The sequence below is a fragment of the Cyprinus carpio genome, chromosome A22 (assembly GCF_018340385.1).
Source record: "Cyprinus carpio isolate SPL01 chromosome A22, ASM1834038v1, whole genome shotgun sequence".
Taxonomy (NCBI): domain Eukaryota; kingdom Metazoa; phylum Chordata; class Actinopteri; order Cypriniformes; family Cyprinidae; genus Cyprinus; species Cyprinus carpio.
The window spans coordinates 17,084,544-17,101,304 of record NC_056593.1 but is presented as its reverse complement, the minus strand read 5'-3'; the positions used below and the strand labels follow the sequence as shown (position 1 = coordinate 17,101,304).

The following is a 16,761-nucleotide window of genomic DNA, read 5'->3' as shown; positions in this document are numbered from 1 at the left end:
AAGTGGTCCAAGGAAGGAACAGTGGTGAACCGGTGACAGGGTCATGAGTGGTCAAGGCTCACTGATGCATGCGTTCCCTGGTGGCTGTGGCCTCTTTCAGTAGGATAATGCACCCTACCACAAAGCACAAATGGTTCAGGAATGGTTGGAAGAGCACAACGAGTTTGAGGTGCTGACTTGGTCTCCAAATTCCCCAGATCTCAATCCAATCGAACAACTGTGGGATGTGCTGAACAAACAAATCCGATCAATGGAGGCCCCACCTCACATCTTACAGGACTGAGAGGATCTGCTGCTGACATCTTGGTACTAGATCCACAGCACACCTTCAGGGAGCTACTGAAGTCCATGCTTCGACGGGTCAGGGCTGTTTTGGCTGCAAAAGGGGGACCAACACAATGACCAACACAAGGTGGTCGTCATTATGTTTTGCCTGATTGGTGTACTATTCTACTAGTCAGAATGGCGAGATATAAATGGAGAATCGTGAGATGTTACTCTGAGAAGGATTTTACAGCAGTTTACATTAAACATTTTTGTGAGAAAAAAGGCAGTGAGACAATTGTGAGACAAAAAGTCACAACTACTTTCTTTTTTTTAATTTCTTTATTCAGTGGCAGAAACAGGGTTCCACAGAATGGCCCTTTATGGGTATTTCATAAATGTTTCGTAAATATTTTGCATTAAAAAAAAAAAAAATTGTATTTGAAAATGCTTATTATATACTGAGAATTTACACTCTATTCCAAATAAAGAAAGGAAGGCAAATATCAGTCGATAAAACATTATCTTTAATATTAGGCATTATTAATGAATTACACATCACAGCGGTTAAGTGAGTAGGAAAAAAAAAAGTGTGTATTTACATCTAAAATCCACACCACATTTATTCATGCTAGCACAATATATACAGAAAAAATACTTGGTACAAAGGTTTTCGTAGTTCTGCATGGTAAAACAAAACGCTCTTGAGATTCCAATGCAAAATACACACAATAACTGTAGTGATTAGGCCATTGAAAGATTTTTTTTTTCTTTTTCATGTTCGCAGTTTAGTTTTAAAAACACATTTACATCAGAAAGTACAAGGCAGACAATTAATCTCAGTCTATACATGATTTGTCCCTCTTGACCATATAAATACAAAGCTTTTGAAGGAGTATATACACGAAATAAAGCCAAACATGGTGTGATACGAACTGTAATGCAGACCAGAGTGTTTAGTAAAAACCCCCACTCCTCACCCATATCAACCAATTCAAAAAATAAAAAAAATAAATGATGATCAAAAACTCACCCATTTCATCCTCTTAGATTAATAAATGATGATCAATCCTTTCAGCAAAATACAGGAAATTAAACCTAATATTTCATTAGCAATTCACAGTTATCGCTGTATACATGATCAGAAGTATTGATCTGGTATTGAATTATAGATGCTGATCAGGGCAACCTCGTCATGTAAAAAATAAAATGTCACCCTCTGAAACTCTGAATCCAAAACTTTCAGTTTGCCTTCATAGAGATATCAAACATGTAAAATATGTACACTTGTTCTTTACATAGTTGCTTGTGCCAAATTAGTAACTTACATTTGATGAATTGTGATTATAATATGTTTTTAACTTTTTTTTGCTTGGATATGCAAGCAAAATTATGGTGGTGAATGAATACAAGACACACAGTATCCATCAGTCCGTATTTACATGCAAAATATCTAGAAAGCCATTATAAGAAATGTTCAAAACAATAAATATTAATGCTTTTTTAGTTTATCAGTGCTAATATTGACAGAATGGGCCGTCACATATACACTCTCTTATAACACTCGATCTTTGCATAGATTCCAGTTCCTTCCCTGATCACTCAATATTTAATGTGTATAAAAAATGGTTTATATTGTTTCAATTAGCCTTAAAATACTAAGGTTAATATTAAAAATTATTAAGAACTCATCAGTTAAACCATTTCTATGTCAATGGAGACAAAACAATCTTACTTCATCAGTATATGTTTATAATTAAGTAAAAAAAAATGTAAAAAAATAATAATAATAAATAATAATTTATAAATGCATCACCAGTTACCTAAGTTTTACTTCAGAAGGAAGTGTATACACAAGAATATACTGAATTGAGTTACAATTGCAGCTTATGTCTGACTAGGAAAACAGACGGAATAATATTAATGTAATGAATTGTGAGAGATTCCCACATTTAAAGAAGGTCCTCTAACAAAACATTTGCACATATTTGCTTTCTCTGACCATAAAAAGACCTTTAGTGATGAACTATCAGTGATAGCGTTTAAGAGAACATGCATTTCTCTCTGAACATATCCTGCCATGTCTTCATTTTACAAAAGCACACAAAAATGCAAGTTTGTCTAAAACTTGCCTCGTGCTTTTAATATTCTTCAAGTATTGGGGTTGAAGTACATTTCATACTACAAGCAGCCTTAAGTATATACTTTTGTGTTTGTATGCCAGAACATTTAATAAATAAAAAAAGTACTTTTCAAAACCCATAACATATTTTCTAACCATTTTCAAACCAAATTAAACCACATCGTACATTTGTGTAGGGCTTACTGTAAAAAGAAGGTTTAGATTAAAAAAAAATAATAATTAAATAAAAGATATGCCTAACCAGGTAAAAAAAAAAAAAAAAAAAAAAAAAAAAAAAATCCACCAACAAGAAATTGCCTGTCCAATGCAGTCTCAACCAATCAGAATATATCCCTTTTTGTGGAGCAGGATTTTGGACCAGTGAGATTTCACTGTGGGCAGGTCTAGTCAGCATGACACAAACTGACTGACAAACTAAGATTAACATTAACAATATATATTTTACCACTCGTCGCCTTATTGAATGCATGTTCTTGCTTTCCTTTGGAAAATTAAATTAAAATTGGCCAGCAGATTTATGATTTTCTGCCACTCAATATGCAGTGTGTTGCTCAAAGCAGATATAATTAACAGTTTCAGATGACATGAAATGCTAGTTAATGATGCTGTGGATGACGATGTGTAGATAATACAGTACAAGCAATATCTCTACCAGACCCTCCCTTCTTGTGATGTAGGGTAATATTATCACCAGCATTGAAGAGAACATGCACATTGTACATAAAAATTAGCTTTTTAAATAACACATACTTTCAAGTGGTCAGAAGTTAATATGCAAACACCATCAGGTACCGAATTTGCATCTATCAGAAGCTGAAAGACTTTTTGAAGTCACTCAACTCACAACATAAAACACACTCATGAATCGTGCCTCCTTTCCGCCTTTAAAAATGTGTGATATAATCTTTCATAGCAATATAGTATATGATATAATCTATGCTGTATTTATTCTAACTCTCTTTTTGTATTTTTTATACTATACAATTATATTAAAGTCTTGGAATTTTATAACAGCTCTATCTAAAAATATACTTCTTTATGAAAACTGTCATCTTGGAGGAACAGAAATCAATTCCAAAAGGAACCTACTGAGACCAAAAGCCGCTTTACCGTGATGAGACATCTGTGAAATGGCTTTGATTTAACAGCACTTTGGCTGTTGTGTTATTAGCGTAACAGGGTAGTAGTGCTCAGAGTGGCTGATTTGCTTTCACAGCACTACAATATTGTGGGTGTAATGAGGCTTTAAGAAGATTGTAAAAGCCCCTTACTGTCACATCAATGCAGATTCTCTCTGAGGAGAAGCTTCCCGCAACTGTGCAGGAGGTAACAGACGTTCTGTTAAGTGTTTTTATGTCTGTAATGAAGTGTTAGCATGTTATATCAACTCCTTTGTTAAAAAAAACCACGACTGAGGCTTTTGCATTGAATTGGGACGTATCTTGTCAGAAGAAATAAGAAAGCTTAGTCAATAAACATAGCTTCAAACATCCTCAGAGGTCATCTGAAATCCACCCTTATGTGGGCTAGCAAGATGAAAGTGAACTTTATTTCAATTTTAGCCACTATCTAAGGATCCACTTTTGACCACTTTCTAAATTATTTTGTAAATAATTTAATAAAATAATAGACAACACTGATAAGGTTTTTGGTGCTCGGAGGTTAAGTGCTAAAGTGCAACCCAACCAGAACTGAACAATGTCTATTGGTAAGGTTTATCAACACTCTTTTTGAAGGTGTATTATGTCAATCAAAGCTATTGTAATGATGACTATGAAGTGATAACAAGTTGTAGACCTTGACAAGAGGTGTATCTATCTCTTAAGACATGAAACGCTTGGATCTAGTACACCTGAAAACCACCTGAATCCGATTGTGTGCTTCCTGTTTCATCTGAAAGACTGTATTTGTACCTTTACAACTTTCAGCATTCTTACCATATCTCCATTATCCGATCTATATACTGATACTAACGAAGGGAAGTAGCTTGGGCTCTACAAGCAGTTTGAACTCAAGGTTCCTGGGCAACTCCCAATCGCTAAGCACAAAACAAAAAGTCTCACTAGCATGTAGAAACTCAGCAACATGTCAAGCACTTCTTAAAAGGTTTCAAAGACCTACACTGGATACATGAGATGTAGAGGTTCAAACCCAGTCATTTCTTGGGACTTTCCCAAAACCCAACCACCTATCACACCAAAGCCAACAGTCCAAGCTGAACCTTGTTCTTCATCTATTCTTCACTGATGCCATGTTCCCAGGCCACCTTGGCCTGCTCCTCCTTGTTAGTGAGCAGAGGCTGGGAGATCTTGCGGGGCACTGGCCTTGGAACCGGCCTCAGGTCCTCTTCAGGGATACACCCTTCCCTCAGGTAAGGTTTGGGAGGCAGAGCAGGTACAGGCTCATGGTGGTGGTAGTGTGGGTGGGTTATGTGTATTGCATGTGGGTGGTGATGGCGGAGATGGAGGTGATGATGGTGGTGTCCGTCAGTGGGCATCCCTGGGGTTATGCCCAATGGGGCTGAGTGACTACGGCAAGGAGCGGGATTGAGAGGGTTCAGAACTTCAGGCTCTGAGACGCTGTAGCGTACAGGGAGGTAGGGACTGTCGGCTTCCTCCGTGTCCGTGGTCCAGGCCTGGCTGCTCGGCATTGAGTCCAAGGTGTCGGCTCGAGCCGGAGGCTCAGAGGAGGACTGGGCGAAGTTGCTCTCACTCAAGGAGGAGACGCCACTGCTGGCGCTGCCAGACAAGGTGGAGTTACTGCCATCCAGGCCCGACTGTGGACTGGTGGGTGAGGCAGGTATAGGGTGCAGGGGTGACTGGTGAGGAAACGTAAACAAGGTGTTTATATACAATATGTTGCATGAAGACCTTATCTGTTACAGTGTTAAAACGAAAGACCAGTAGGATGAAATTATGAAGACCTAAAAACAAGGGTGCTCAACCTACCTCCTGGAGAACTATATTTATGCATACTTTAGTTCCACCCATGGTCAATCACACTTGTTTATCTTTCCATGAACTTCCAGGAACAGTTCATCGAAAATTCTGTCATCATTCACTCAACCTTAATATCATGAGGGTGAACTTGCCTACTAACTAGGGCTGGTCCGAATACCATTTTTTGAGCTTCGAAACTTTGGTAGTAATCAACACCGAATATTCGAAGCTTCGGAGGGAGGGGGCTGAACATATCCTTCTTTCTAACACCGTGTCTACACCGGACGCGAGCGGCACGACAAAATACAATAGAACCTACAGTATTATGCTGTCTACACGCGCAGCTGACAAATTCCCGACAGTAAACTGCTGCTGCGTTCTATTTATGACGTACTGACACAAATTCCAAATGATTTTCAACTGTTGCTTTGTCATGTCCAGTGTAGACAGACTTTAGCTGTTGCAGCGCGGGGCATTACAACAGTTGCATTTCATTTGTATTAGCCTATGTCGAGAACCGTTCATCCAATCGACTTCACGTGTGGCGGCCGTGTTGCTGTGGACCCAAGGGAGTGCAGTGTCATATTTTGGTGCAATATGGACATGCGACACGTTCAGAATGAATAAACTTTTAATAAACTACAGAACAGCGTGAGCCAGAAGCGGCGCGCCTCACGTGGTTAGGGCTTATATACTCCGAAAACAGACACTGCACTAGTGATACAAAAGGGGCAGCTGTGGCCTAATGGTTAGAGATTTGGACTTGTAACCCGAAGGTCGCAGGTTCGAGTCTCGGTGCTGGCAGGAGTTGTAGGTGGGAGGGAGTGAATGAACAGCGCTTTCTTCCACCCTCAATACCCACGGTATTGAGCAAGGCACTGAACCCCCAGTTGCTCCCCGGGCAGCTGGATATAGCTGCCCATTGCTCCGGGTGTGTGTTTACGGTGTGTTCACTTTTCACTGCTGTGTGTGTGCACTTGGATGGGTTAAATGCAGAGCACCAATTCCAAGTATGGGTTACCATACTTGGCAAATGTCACGACTTTTACTTTCAAAACACACAGGTCTGTTAAGAGCAATAATTTTAATATAGACAAATTATTATTTGGCTGGGCTACTGTAGTTTTTTTTTTAAGCAAATAAAGTGCACATTTTTATCATGTGTAAAATTACTGATTAACGTGCCGGATAAAAGCAGTTAGTTTTTTTTTTTTTTTTTTTTACACCAACAATATAGGCTACTATAGGCGTACTACTTACAGAACTCAAGTAGTTTTCAAACTTGATGTGCTGTTGTTGTAGGACAGTTTCAAATCGCATATTTGGCACACTGCCTTTGTCTTGTCCTCACTCAATTTAAAGGGCTCCCACACAGCTGAGGTCATGGCATTTTTGTCTTCTCTCCCAGATGAACTGAATCATTACGTTCACTCATGGGCGATTCATATTCAAGGGCGAATGAGAACTGTTTCGCGGGAGATGCCAGGTGTTCGAAAAACAAAAACAAAAAAACAAAACAATATTTGAATCTCAAAATTGAAAATTGAATGCCAGCCCATGAACAAATATTCGAATAATCAAATATTCTGGTCCAGCCCTACTACTGACCTGCATTCTGTTTACATTAATAAAGAAGTATGGGCTTTCCCAACATCAGCAGTGAACATAGTAAGCAACACAGCCAAATAAACCCAAATACCTTGTTTGGCTCCTTCCGGAAATATTTATCAAATTTGGATTTAAAAGTAGATTTCCAGGAGCAGGATTGAACACCTCTTTCTTAAAGCCACTATCAGAGCTTAAGTCTACCTTCTAACTGTGACTTAATATTTTACAGTACAACAACAATTTTCTTTTCAAATTCTCAAAACATTTAAATATTTCTCCATTTTAACATTTTAATTCAGATTCCTTCCTCCTCTATGTGTCTAATAAACCTGGCACTATATATTATGAATATTGTTGGCTCTTGACAAATTGCTTTTGATTTTTTTTTCTGATTCACTTGGTATAATTTGCTGGATGACTGAAACTTACAAATTTCATTTTACAAATTTTCATCCTACTGATCTCCAGAGAAAATACAACCCAACAACATACATACACAGACACACAACAATTGGACTACTGATGCATACATATACAAATGCATATGAACCAATTACAATATGAACCCAAAACCCTTTAGCATCTTAGGGACACCAAAAACTCCCAAACACCAAAAAATATCCCAAACCAGACTCAAGTACAGTTCAGCTCAGGGTGTTTTGACTGGAGGACATCTGAGGTCAACAGGACGTAAGACATCTCAGAATGCTAGTGCGGACATGCATGACGAGGACTAACAGGACACATCTAGGTGGAGGATACCTTTCTTAAAGAGCGCGCGGGGAGAGCTGGAGGGAGTTCGTTGATCTGGTGGTGGAAAGCATCAAAGTGCATCGAGAAGTGTCCTAAAGGGGAGACACAGTTGGACAGAACCAGGGTTGGAAAGAGCACACGCCGGTACACACTTGCACGCAAACACGTCGGCATGCGTATTCACTCAGCAAGCACTAGGAAGGATTTTTTCTGAACTTGGCTGATGTTCAGAGGAGAATAATGGGTGGGAAATAGGGAATGGGAAGCAAAGGATCAGCAAATGATCAAATGTGGGGAAAACTTATTAAATGAAAGACAGGATGCTACACGTCCAGTGTAGGGTGGGTGAAACTATTCGCATAGTTGATGTGATGTGTAATATTACTGTAATCAAAACAAAACGGCAATAGCAATACCCCCACTCACTAGTATGGTTTCCTTTCTTTTTTACTATAAATTACTGGCATGTGCATTTTAAAATAAAATAAGACAAAATATTCAAATAGTGAACTTTGTGTAAAAAACAATGTGTGTGTAAACAAAATGTTATTTGTCAACCACCCATTTGCTTCTATAAATGCATTTAAGCTTAGAGATGTGATTCTACTATGTCCCTCAAGATGCAGCAACAGGAGGATATTTAACGAAGCCAAGTCCAATTTAATAAAGATTCCACTACAATTCAACAATGTAGCAAATATTTAAATCAGGCACCTTTTGATTTCTTAACTCTATTGGCTTCATGTTTTCATAAATTCCTCCAAATAGTCCATGCACACCTTGGCAGATTTGCATTCCAAACGTTTGTCAAATCAGCTTGTGTAGCTGAAAAGACATACTTGGGCACCTCATAATGTGTAGAATATCCAACATAACTAATGACACAACATTCGTCTTTCATAACATCCCAAAAGTAAAAGGAATAGTCTTTCTCTCTGAAATACCTTTCTCTTCATTGAAACCTTTCTTCAAAGATACTGTTGTTTCTTACCGGGAGGGAGGGTGCGGGGGGGAACTGGTGGGGCCATCACACTCCCGACATGAGCAGAGAGGAACAGCAGAGTGTCCCTGGTGCCACTGTCCAAACTCCAGCTGCTGGGAGCTGTCAACACTACCAGAAAGGACAAAGACCACCATCACTATTCAGTACATACAGGTTTCATTACTGACCTGCTGGATCCTCATCTGAAGGTCAGATACCTCAGGAATTCCTGCTTAAAATGTTGAGGTTCGGATGCTGGTGTTTCCAACCAGCTGCTAAACTGGCCTAGCAAACAAGACTTCCTTACCAAACATTCACAAAGAACCAGTTATGTTGAGTTGGAGAACCCACTAAACAAGCACTAACCAGACTAGTAATCCACATGGTTATGCTGATAAACCAGTTATATCAGCTCCAAACCAGCCTAGGCCAGCGTTGAAACTCACCATTTATATGTGTTGGCTGAAAATGTTATTAAAAGTGAAAAGTAATTTCCCTTCAAAGACTTTGGCTTGAATTGGTCTGGTTCGTCAACAGCAAAAATTTACTCTTAAAAATTAAGCGACCATAAATTTTAACATCAACAATTTTGTGCAGTTTCCAAATATTAAGGGAAGCTGTGATGCATACGGATTAGTATTCTGGATTGCATAATCGGATAGCATGCATTCATAGACCCATCCTACATAGAACATACTTTCTACCGAACACAAAGTTAATTCTTCGTCAAATGCAGTACCTGCTCAGACAGTATGTGATTTCAGACGCAGTGTGTATTGTGGATTTCTGCCTGATCTGAGGGAAATGTGGGACTGTGAAGGAATAGAGGAGTACAGTTGGTTCAGAGAATCATACACACCCAGTCATACCTTTATCAGCCACAGAGAGATTGGGGTCACTGCAGGGTTTGCAGGGACCAATGACCTGATGGTAAAGAGCCCTCTGATGGTTAGTAGGCTAGTGAAAAATTAAAAAGGAAAAAAATATATATTTTAATATTATATTTCTGCCATCATCTCACCAAATGTTCTGGCATAGTCTACTGGATTTAAAAAAAATCAAATTAGCTGTGTCTGTGGTAGACGTACCTGTCCGTTCTCGGCATTGTTGGGATACATGGCACTGCTGGGACGGTCCCTGTGCGGCGGTAGGAGCATTAACATCTCTCGATTGTGTCTGTATCTGTCAGGTAGTGATGGGGACCCAACTGGAGAGAAAGTAAATAAAACATCTCTAAGTTTTAAGTTAAGACTAGTAAAGCCATATTTCACCTGGGCTGTTCTTTTGAGTTAAGCTAGAAGCACTAAGATTCCTGATTGTCACCACGGTAAATTAATGTTCAAACAACAATAGATTAGTTCTCAAACATTGGTTGGGAAACACTCAGGGTTAAACCTGGAGTTATTATGAAAAGTTTATTGGCACTTACCTCTGATGCTGCCATGGCCTGAGTTGATCATCTGAGACGGAGCTGAATGTGTCGAGCTCAAACTGGACGATGATGGACTGGGCTGAAATGATACATTGGGGGAGAAACAGTACTTTAAAAGTTTAGATACAGTGTTCTTGTTATGTAGATGATTGGGTGTTCTAAGAGTTTGCAGAGGGTGGACAATTTCCAGTAAGTTTCTTGAAACTTTCCAAAAATTCCCCCAAATTTTCTCAACTTTTCCAAAAGCCTATGTTGTTCTAAAAGGTGGCTTCTAGGGTGCTGCTGCAGCCCTAGTTGTCAGGGAGTTCTAGGTGGTGAGTGGTTTCTACAGTGTTGCTAGGCAGTTGATTGGTTGTTGCTAAGTTGTTTGTTATAAGAGTTTGCTTGTTCTAAAAGGTGGCTTCTAGGGTGCTGCTAGGCAGTTGCTCAGGTGTTGCTAAGTGGTGCTAGAATGTTATTAAATAGTTTCTTGTTTGTTATAAGAGTTTGCTAGGGTATTGCTACTAGGGTATTGCTAGGTCGCAAAAACATTATAGTTTCTAACTTGTTGCTAAGCGGTGTTCTGATAGGTTGCCAGGGGTGGTTTCTAGGGTGTTGCTAAGCGGTGTTCTGATAGGTTGCCATTAGATTGATGCAGTGATCACTAGGACATTGTTAAGTGGTTGCCAATTAGATAATATGCAGTTCCTTACATTTTATATAGCGCTTTTCTAGGCACTCTAAAGCGCTTTACATTGTCAGGGGGTATCTCCTCATCCACCACCAGTGTGCAGCATCCACCTGATGCGACGGCAGCCATATTGTGCCAGGTATTGGTAGCTTATGGGTGGTTGTAGACAGAGTGATGGAGCCAATTCATTAAGATATGGGGATTGTTAGGATATTATGAGGTCAGAGGCCAATGGGCGAATTTGGCCAGATGCCTTGGTGGCATATGGCATTGCTGTAAGTGGGTGACGCTAAATGCTAGAGCATTGTTACCTAGATCTTAATGTGTTCTAAGGCATTGTTATGGCATTGCTGTAAGTGGGTGACGCTAATAGGTGGATGCAAGGTTGATAGGGTGTTCTGAGTGGTTGCTAGGCAGTTTGTTTAGGGGGTATTTGTAATGGAGGCCAGCTAGTAAGAGCTGTGCAAGTAAATCTCACTCTCCTGGCCTGAAGAGGTGCACTATAGACTAAAGTGGATGCTAGGGTGTTTTGTTAGCTCACCTGCATGCGGTAGAGGTCCTCCGGGTGCTCCATCATACTGTCCGTCAGGATGAGCAGGTTTCCCATCTCACTGGAAGTGTGAGAGGAGAGAGAAGAGGAGGAGTGGCGGACAGAGCCCAACACATTCAGAGGGCTAGAGATAGACGGGGGGAGATAGGGAATATAGGGGTAGAAAATAAAAGCAAGAGAAGTGGAGAATGGGGAACACATGCATGGATGAGGAAAATCAATCAAGATGAAGAAAAGAGAGATTGTAGGGTGGTAGAACACAGGCAGCCATGCAAGTATGAACGGAAAAAGGAGACCGAATCAACAAGAAAGAAAGAAGACAGTAAAGCATGCATACAAAAAGATGTCAAACATATGTGAGGAAAGTGACAGAAGAGAGAGAGGGAGAGAGGAAAAAACAGAGAGAGACTTGAGAGAGACGTGGCGGAGCTGAAGCTAGTGTGCTCAGGGTGGGCAGCATGAGTGCGTACGTGTGTTTATGAGGAATACACGGTCAAGGAGTGTTTGTGAAGAGAGAGGAAGGACTGTGTCCACAGAGAACAGGAATCTCTCTCTATATAACCAACATACTGTATGTGTGTGTGTAGAACACATAGACTACACAAATTCATTACAATGTGATATATGCAGTATGAGGCGCCACACAGGAAACAAGTATTATACAGAATAAAAATATATGGAATAAAATCCTGAATTTTCACAACATAAACATAATTAAACAGTGTTTGTTAAAAAACTATTCAAAATAATTTTCATAAGATGAAAAAAATAACATAAAAGTACTAAAAAAAAAAAACAAACTACCGGAAATGACAAAACAACATAAAAGTACTAAAACTAAAATTAAAACTAAATATAAAAAATAGAGTAAAAGCTCATTCCAGAAAAGTTGGGGTGTTTTGTAAAATGCAATAAAATCAAGAATCTGTGGCTTGTTAACTGTCTTCAACCTTCATTTAATTGACAAAGGTACAATTAAAATATTTCCAATGTTTTCACTAAGCAACTTAAATATGTTTTGTAAATCTATTTTTATTTTATTTTTATTTTTTATTGTGATGACTGTAGCACACTCCACAAAAGGTGGGACAGAGGCATAATAAAAGTGAAAACGTCATATAATATCCAAGTTAAACTGTTTTGAAACTGTCCACAGTAAGCAGGTGAATTGGTAATAGGTCAGGGTATCATTACTAGGTTTATACAGAGCATCCTGTCTTTGCCAGCAAAGCTGGATCGTGGCTCACCACTTTGTGCCAAATTTCATGAGAGAATTTCAAAAATCACAATTCTCAATGCAAAATTGCAAAGAATTTAGGTCTTTCACCAACTACCAATCATAATATCGTGAAAAAATTCAGGGAATCCAGAGAAATCTCAGTATGCGTAGGGCAAGGCAGGAAACCTCAGGTGAATGTGGGTGACCTTTGAGCTCTCAGATGGCATTTCATGAGAAACCATCATCCTTCTGTGTGAAATATAGTACTATGGAAAACTGTCACTAAACACAATCTGCAGCAGCAGAGATGCCAGCGAGCTCTCTGGGCCTGAGCTCATCTTTGATTGTCCAAAAGACAGTGACTGCCAGGAGCTCTCTCCTGAGCTTCATTTTGATTGTACAGTGAAAATGTGTGCTGCTCAGAAGCACATTTCTGTTCAAACATGTTTGTCGTAGTAATGGACCATCCAGACATCATACTACAGTTCAAAAACAAAATGTTTGTCGTAGTATATGGGTGCATCAGTGCAAATGGCATGAGTGATTGCATTTGACTTGCTGATGTGGAGGCATATGATTGCATATGTACCACTGATGTGGAGGCATATATTAAAATTGTACAGAGACATATACTGCCATCAAGATGACAACTTTAATGGGAAGCCCATGGTTATTAGATCAAGACAATGCCAGATCTCATTCTGCATGTGCTACAACAGCGTGGTTTCGTAGACACATGTGACTGACGGGCCAGCAGATCTGTCTCCTATTGAAAATGTATGGCCAGTCATGAAAACGAGAATCAGACAATGATGATCACAGACTTCTGGGCATCTAAAGTCTTGTATCAAGCGAGACTGGGCAAAAATTTTGGTTGCAAATCTTTAAAAATTTGCATCCTTAATTCCCAGATTATTAAAATGTATAATTTTAATTAAAGGTAATTTGACACAGTGTTAAACATGCCTCTGTTCCAAATTTTTGGAGTGTGCATTAGCCATCAAAATTATTTATATTTACATAGTAAAATTAATCAAGTTCAGTCAATTAAATAAAGAATAAAGACTAACAAAATAACCAAAAATATCTTCAATATATGATTCCAAAAAAGTTGGGATGATTTGTACAAATCAAGTATATAAAAATTATACAAAAGAAGTATTTAATGAGTAGGTGTATATAAAAAATTATGTGTGTGAAGTATTTGTGAGTATTTGTTTTGTTTAACTTTGTGTAATTGCATGATAAATCTAAAAAATGAACAAACACAACATGAACAGCTTCACACATTTACATTTATTTTTGGCACACACAATGCTATTACACACACACATAACACAATTATATGCTGTTATTCCTCATCATTCTCATCATATTTATATATATATATATATATATATTATATATATATATATTATATATAATATATATATGAATGCTCTATCTAAGCTACAGCATCTGCATTGTGCTGCTAAATTCCACAGGCTTCTATGAATGCTCTATCTAAGCTACAGCATCTGCATTGTGCTGCTAAATTCCACAGAAAATAACTTTGACTCTTACATCAGATTATAAAAATTGCTTTTACAGTTGCATTAAAATTGAAATATCCTTAAATCTTTAAACAGAATGTTGTTGTTCTTCTAATACATACTCTGGCTTGTATACATAGTTTATACACAGTATATCTGTGTGCATGAGGAACTGTGTCTGTACGGTTGGACTGACCTGTGCCGGTGCATGAGCTTGATACTTTCAGGACTCATGGGACTGTTGGTGGCGAGGATGCTGCGTGGGGTGCTGGACCCAGAGCAGGCCGGACTCAGCTTATCCAGACCGGGCAGGCCCTGCAGGGCCACATAGAAACACTACTCTGAATATCAACACTGTCTGCGCTCATGCCAGCTCATATTTAATATAGTTTACAAAAACAGTGTTTGATACTGAATAAAGGAATAAAGTGAGAAAAGTAAAATGAATTTAAAAACCCCATGAAATACATTCAAAAGTTTTCTTTCCTGTATTGATGTTTCCTATTCATACAGGAAATTTGGGTGAGGTTTGGTCATTATTGGTCATAACCGGCAAGTAAGTTACATCACAAATGCAATTAGCATATTCCTAATCTAGAAAGCATTTGATTGGACAAATATTCAAAAACACCCATGAGTGCATGATGAGTCATCAATATTTTTGGTCAATTTTCCTGAACAATGTTAATTTATAGGGATAAAATAATATATCAATTACCCCAAACTAACAGACATGGACTAAAAGCAAAAAAAAAAAAAAAATATATATAATAATAAAAAAAACAATAAAAATAAAATAAATTAAAAAATATATAATAATAAAAAAGATTGATGCTACTTTTATTCAACAGACACATTAAATAAACTAAATAAAAAATATATATATTTAAAAATGTATAAATTATAGTAAAATAAAATACTAAACTAAATAAAAATGTTTGTCAATCAAACCTTGATGCTGGCTTGAGAAAACCTGACCACAAAGTTTTAAGTCTGAAGACCAGTTTAAAGTTTAAAGCTAGGCAAATGCTAAGAAGTTGGTCTGAGTGATTACTAAAGTGTTGCTATGCAACTGCTAGTATGTTTTATGTTACTAGCATGTTTAAGTTAGTTGCTAGGAAGTTACTAGGGTGTTCTTGGTCATTGCTTGGGTGCTTTTTTGGGGGTTGCTGGGCAGCTGCTGGAGTGTTCGTGGTGGTTGTGAGGGTGTTGCTATGAAGTTGCTAGGGTGTTGTGAACGGTTTATAGAGTGTTGCTAGGCAGGTGCTAGGGTGTTGCTAGGCAGGTGCTAGGGTGTTTTTGGTGGTTGTGAGGGTGTTGCTATGAAGTTGCTAGCTGGGGTGTTGCTAGGCAGGTGCTAGGGTGTTGTGAACGGTTGATAGAGTGTTGCTAGGCACTTACTAGGGTGTTTTTGGTGGTTGAGAGGGTGTTGCTATGAAGTAGCTTGGCAGTGGCTAGGTGCTAGATGCTGTGGGTGAGTGTTGCTAGGCAGGTGCTAGGCAGGTGTAAATGGTTGATAGAGTGTTACTAGGCAGTTACTAGGGTGTTTTTGGTGGTTGGTGAGGGTGTTGTGAAGTAGCTTGGCAGTGGCTAGGGTGTTGTGAACGGTGATTGATAGGGTGTTGCTAGGCAGTTGCTAGGGTGTTTTAAATGGTTGATAGAGGGTGTTTGCTAGGCAGTTACTAGGCAGTGGCAGGGTGTTGTGAATGGTTGATGGTGTTGCTATGACGTTGCTAGGGTGTTCGTGGTGGTTGAGAGGGTGTTGCTATGAAGTAGCTTGGCAGTGGCTAGGGTGTTGTGAACGGTTGATAGAGTGTTACTAGGCAGTTACTAGGGTGTTTTTGGTGGTTGAGAGGGTGTTGCTATGAAGTAGCAGGATGCTGTGGGTAATTGCAGGGTGTTGCTAGGCAGGTGTAGGGTGAAATGGTTGATAGAGTGTTGCTAGGCAGTTAATAGGGTGTTTTTGGTGGTTGTGAGGGTGTTGCTATGAAGTTGCTAGGATGCTGTGGGTGATTGCTGGGGTGTTGCTAGGCAGGTGCTAGGGTGTTGTGAACGGTTGATAGAGTGTTGCTAGGCACTTACTAGGGTGTTCGTGGTGGTTGAGAGGGTGTTGCTATGAGTAAGTTGCTAGGATGATTGTAGGTGAGAGGGGTTGCTAGGGAGTTGGCTAGGCAGGTGCTAGGGTGTTGTGAATGGTTGATAGAGTGTTACTAGGCAGTTACTAGGGTGTTTTTGGTGGTTGAGAGGGTGTTGCTATGAAGTAGCTTGGCAGTGGCTAGGGTGTTGTGAATGGTTGATAGAGTGTTGCTACACAGTTACTAGGGTGTTCGTGGTGGTTGAGAGGGTGTTGCTATGAAGTAGCTTGGCTGCTGTAGTGATTGCTAGGGAGTGTTGCTAGAAGGTTGCTAGGGTGTTGTTTAATGGTTGATAGAGTGTTGCTAGGCAGTTACTAGGGTGTTTTTGGTGGTTGTGAGGGTGTTGCTATGAAGTTGCTAGGATGCTGTGGGTGATTGCTGGGGTGTTGCTAGGCAGGTTCTAGGGTGTTGTGAAGGTAGATAGAGTGTTACTAGGCAGTTACTAGGGTGTTTTTGGTGGTTGAGAGGGTGCTGCTATGAAGTTGCTAGGATGCTTAGGATTGCAGTGTTGCTAGGGGTGTAGGGTGTTGTGAG

General features: G+C 39.3%; 1 protein-coding gene across 1 annotated transcript in view; it reads right to left on the bottom strand.

Annotated features, from left to right (window-relative positions):
- Window positions 1-2,645: 2,645 nt before the first annotated feature.
- The window catches only part of LOC109057488 (dedicator of cytokinesis protein 3-like), a 125,686-nt gene continuing 111,570 nt past the window's right edge, over window positions 2,646-16,761 (bottom strand). Inside the window, 8 exon segments of the mRNA XM_042712478.1 lie at window positions 2,646-5,225; window positions 7,717-7,799; window positions 8,699-8,818; window positions 9,559-9,646; window positions 9,778-9,896; window positions 10,119-10,200; window positions 11,333-11,465; window positions 14,289-14,407. Coding sequence (XP_042568412.1) covers window positions 4,641-5,225; window positions 7,717-7,799; window positions 8,699-8,818; window positions 9,559-9,646; window positions 9,778-9,896; window positions 10,119-10,200; window positions 11,333-11,465; window positions 14,289-14,407 — 1,329 coding nt within the window. The 3' untranslated portion in view covers window positions 2,646-4,640.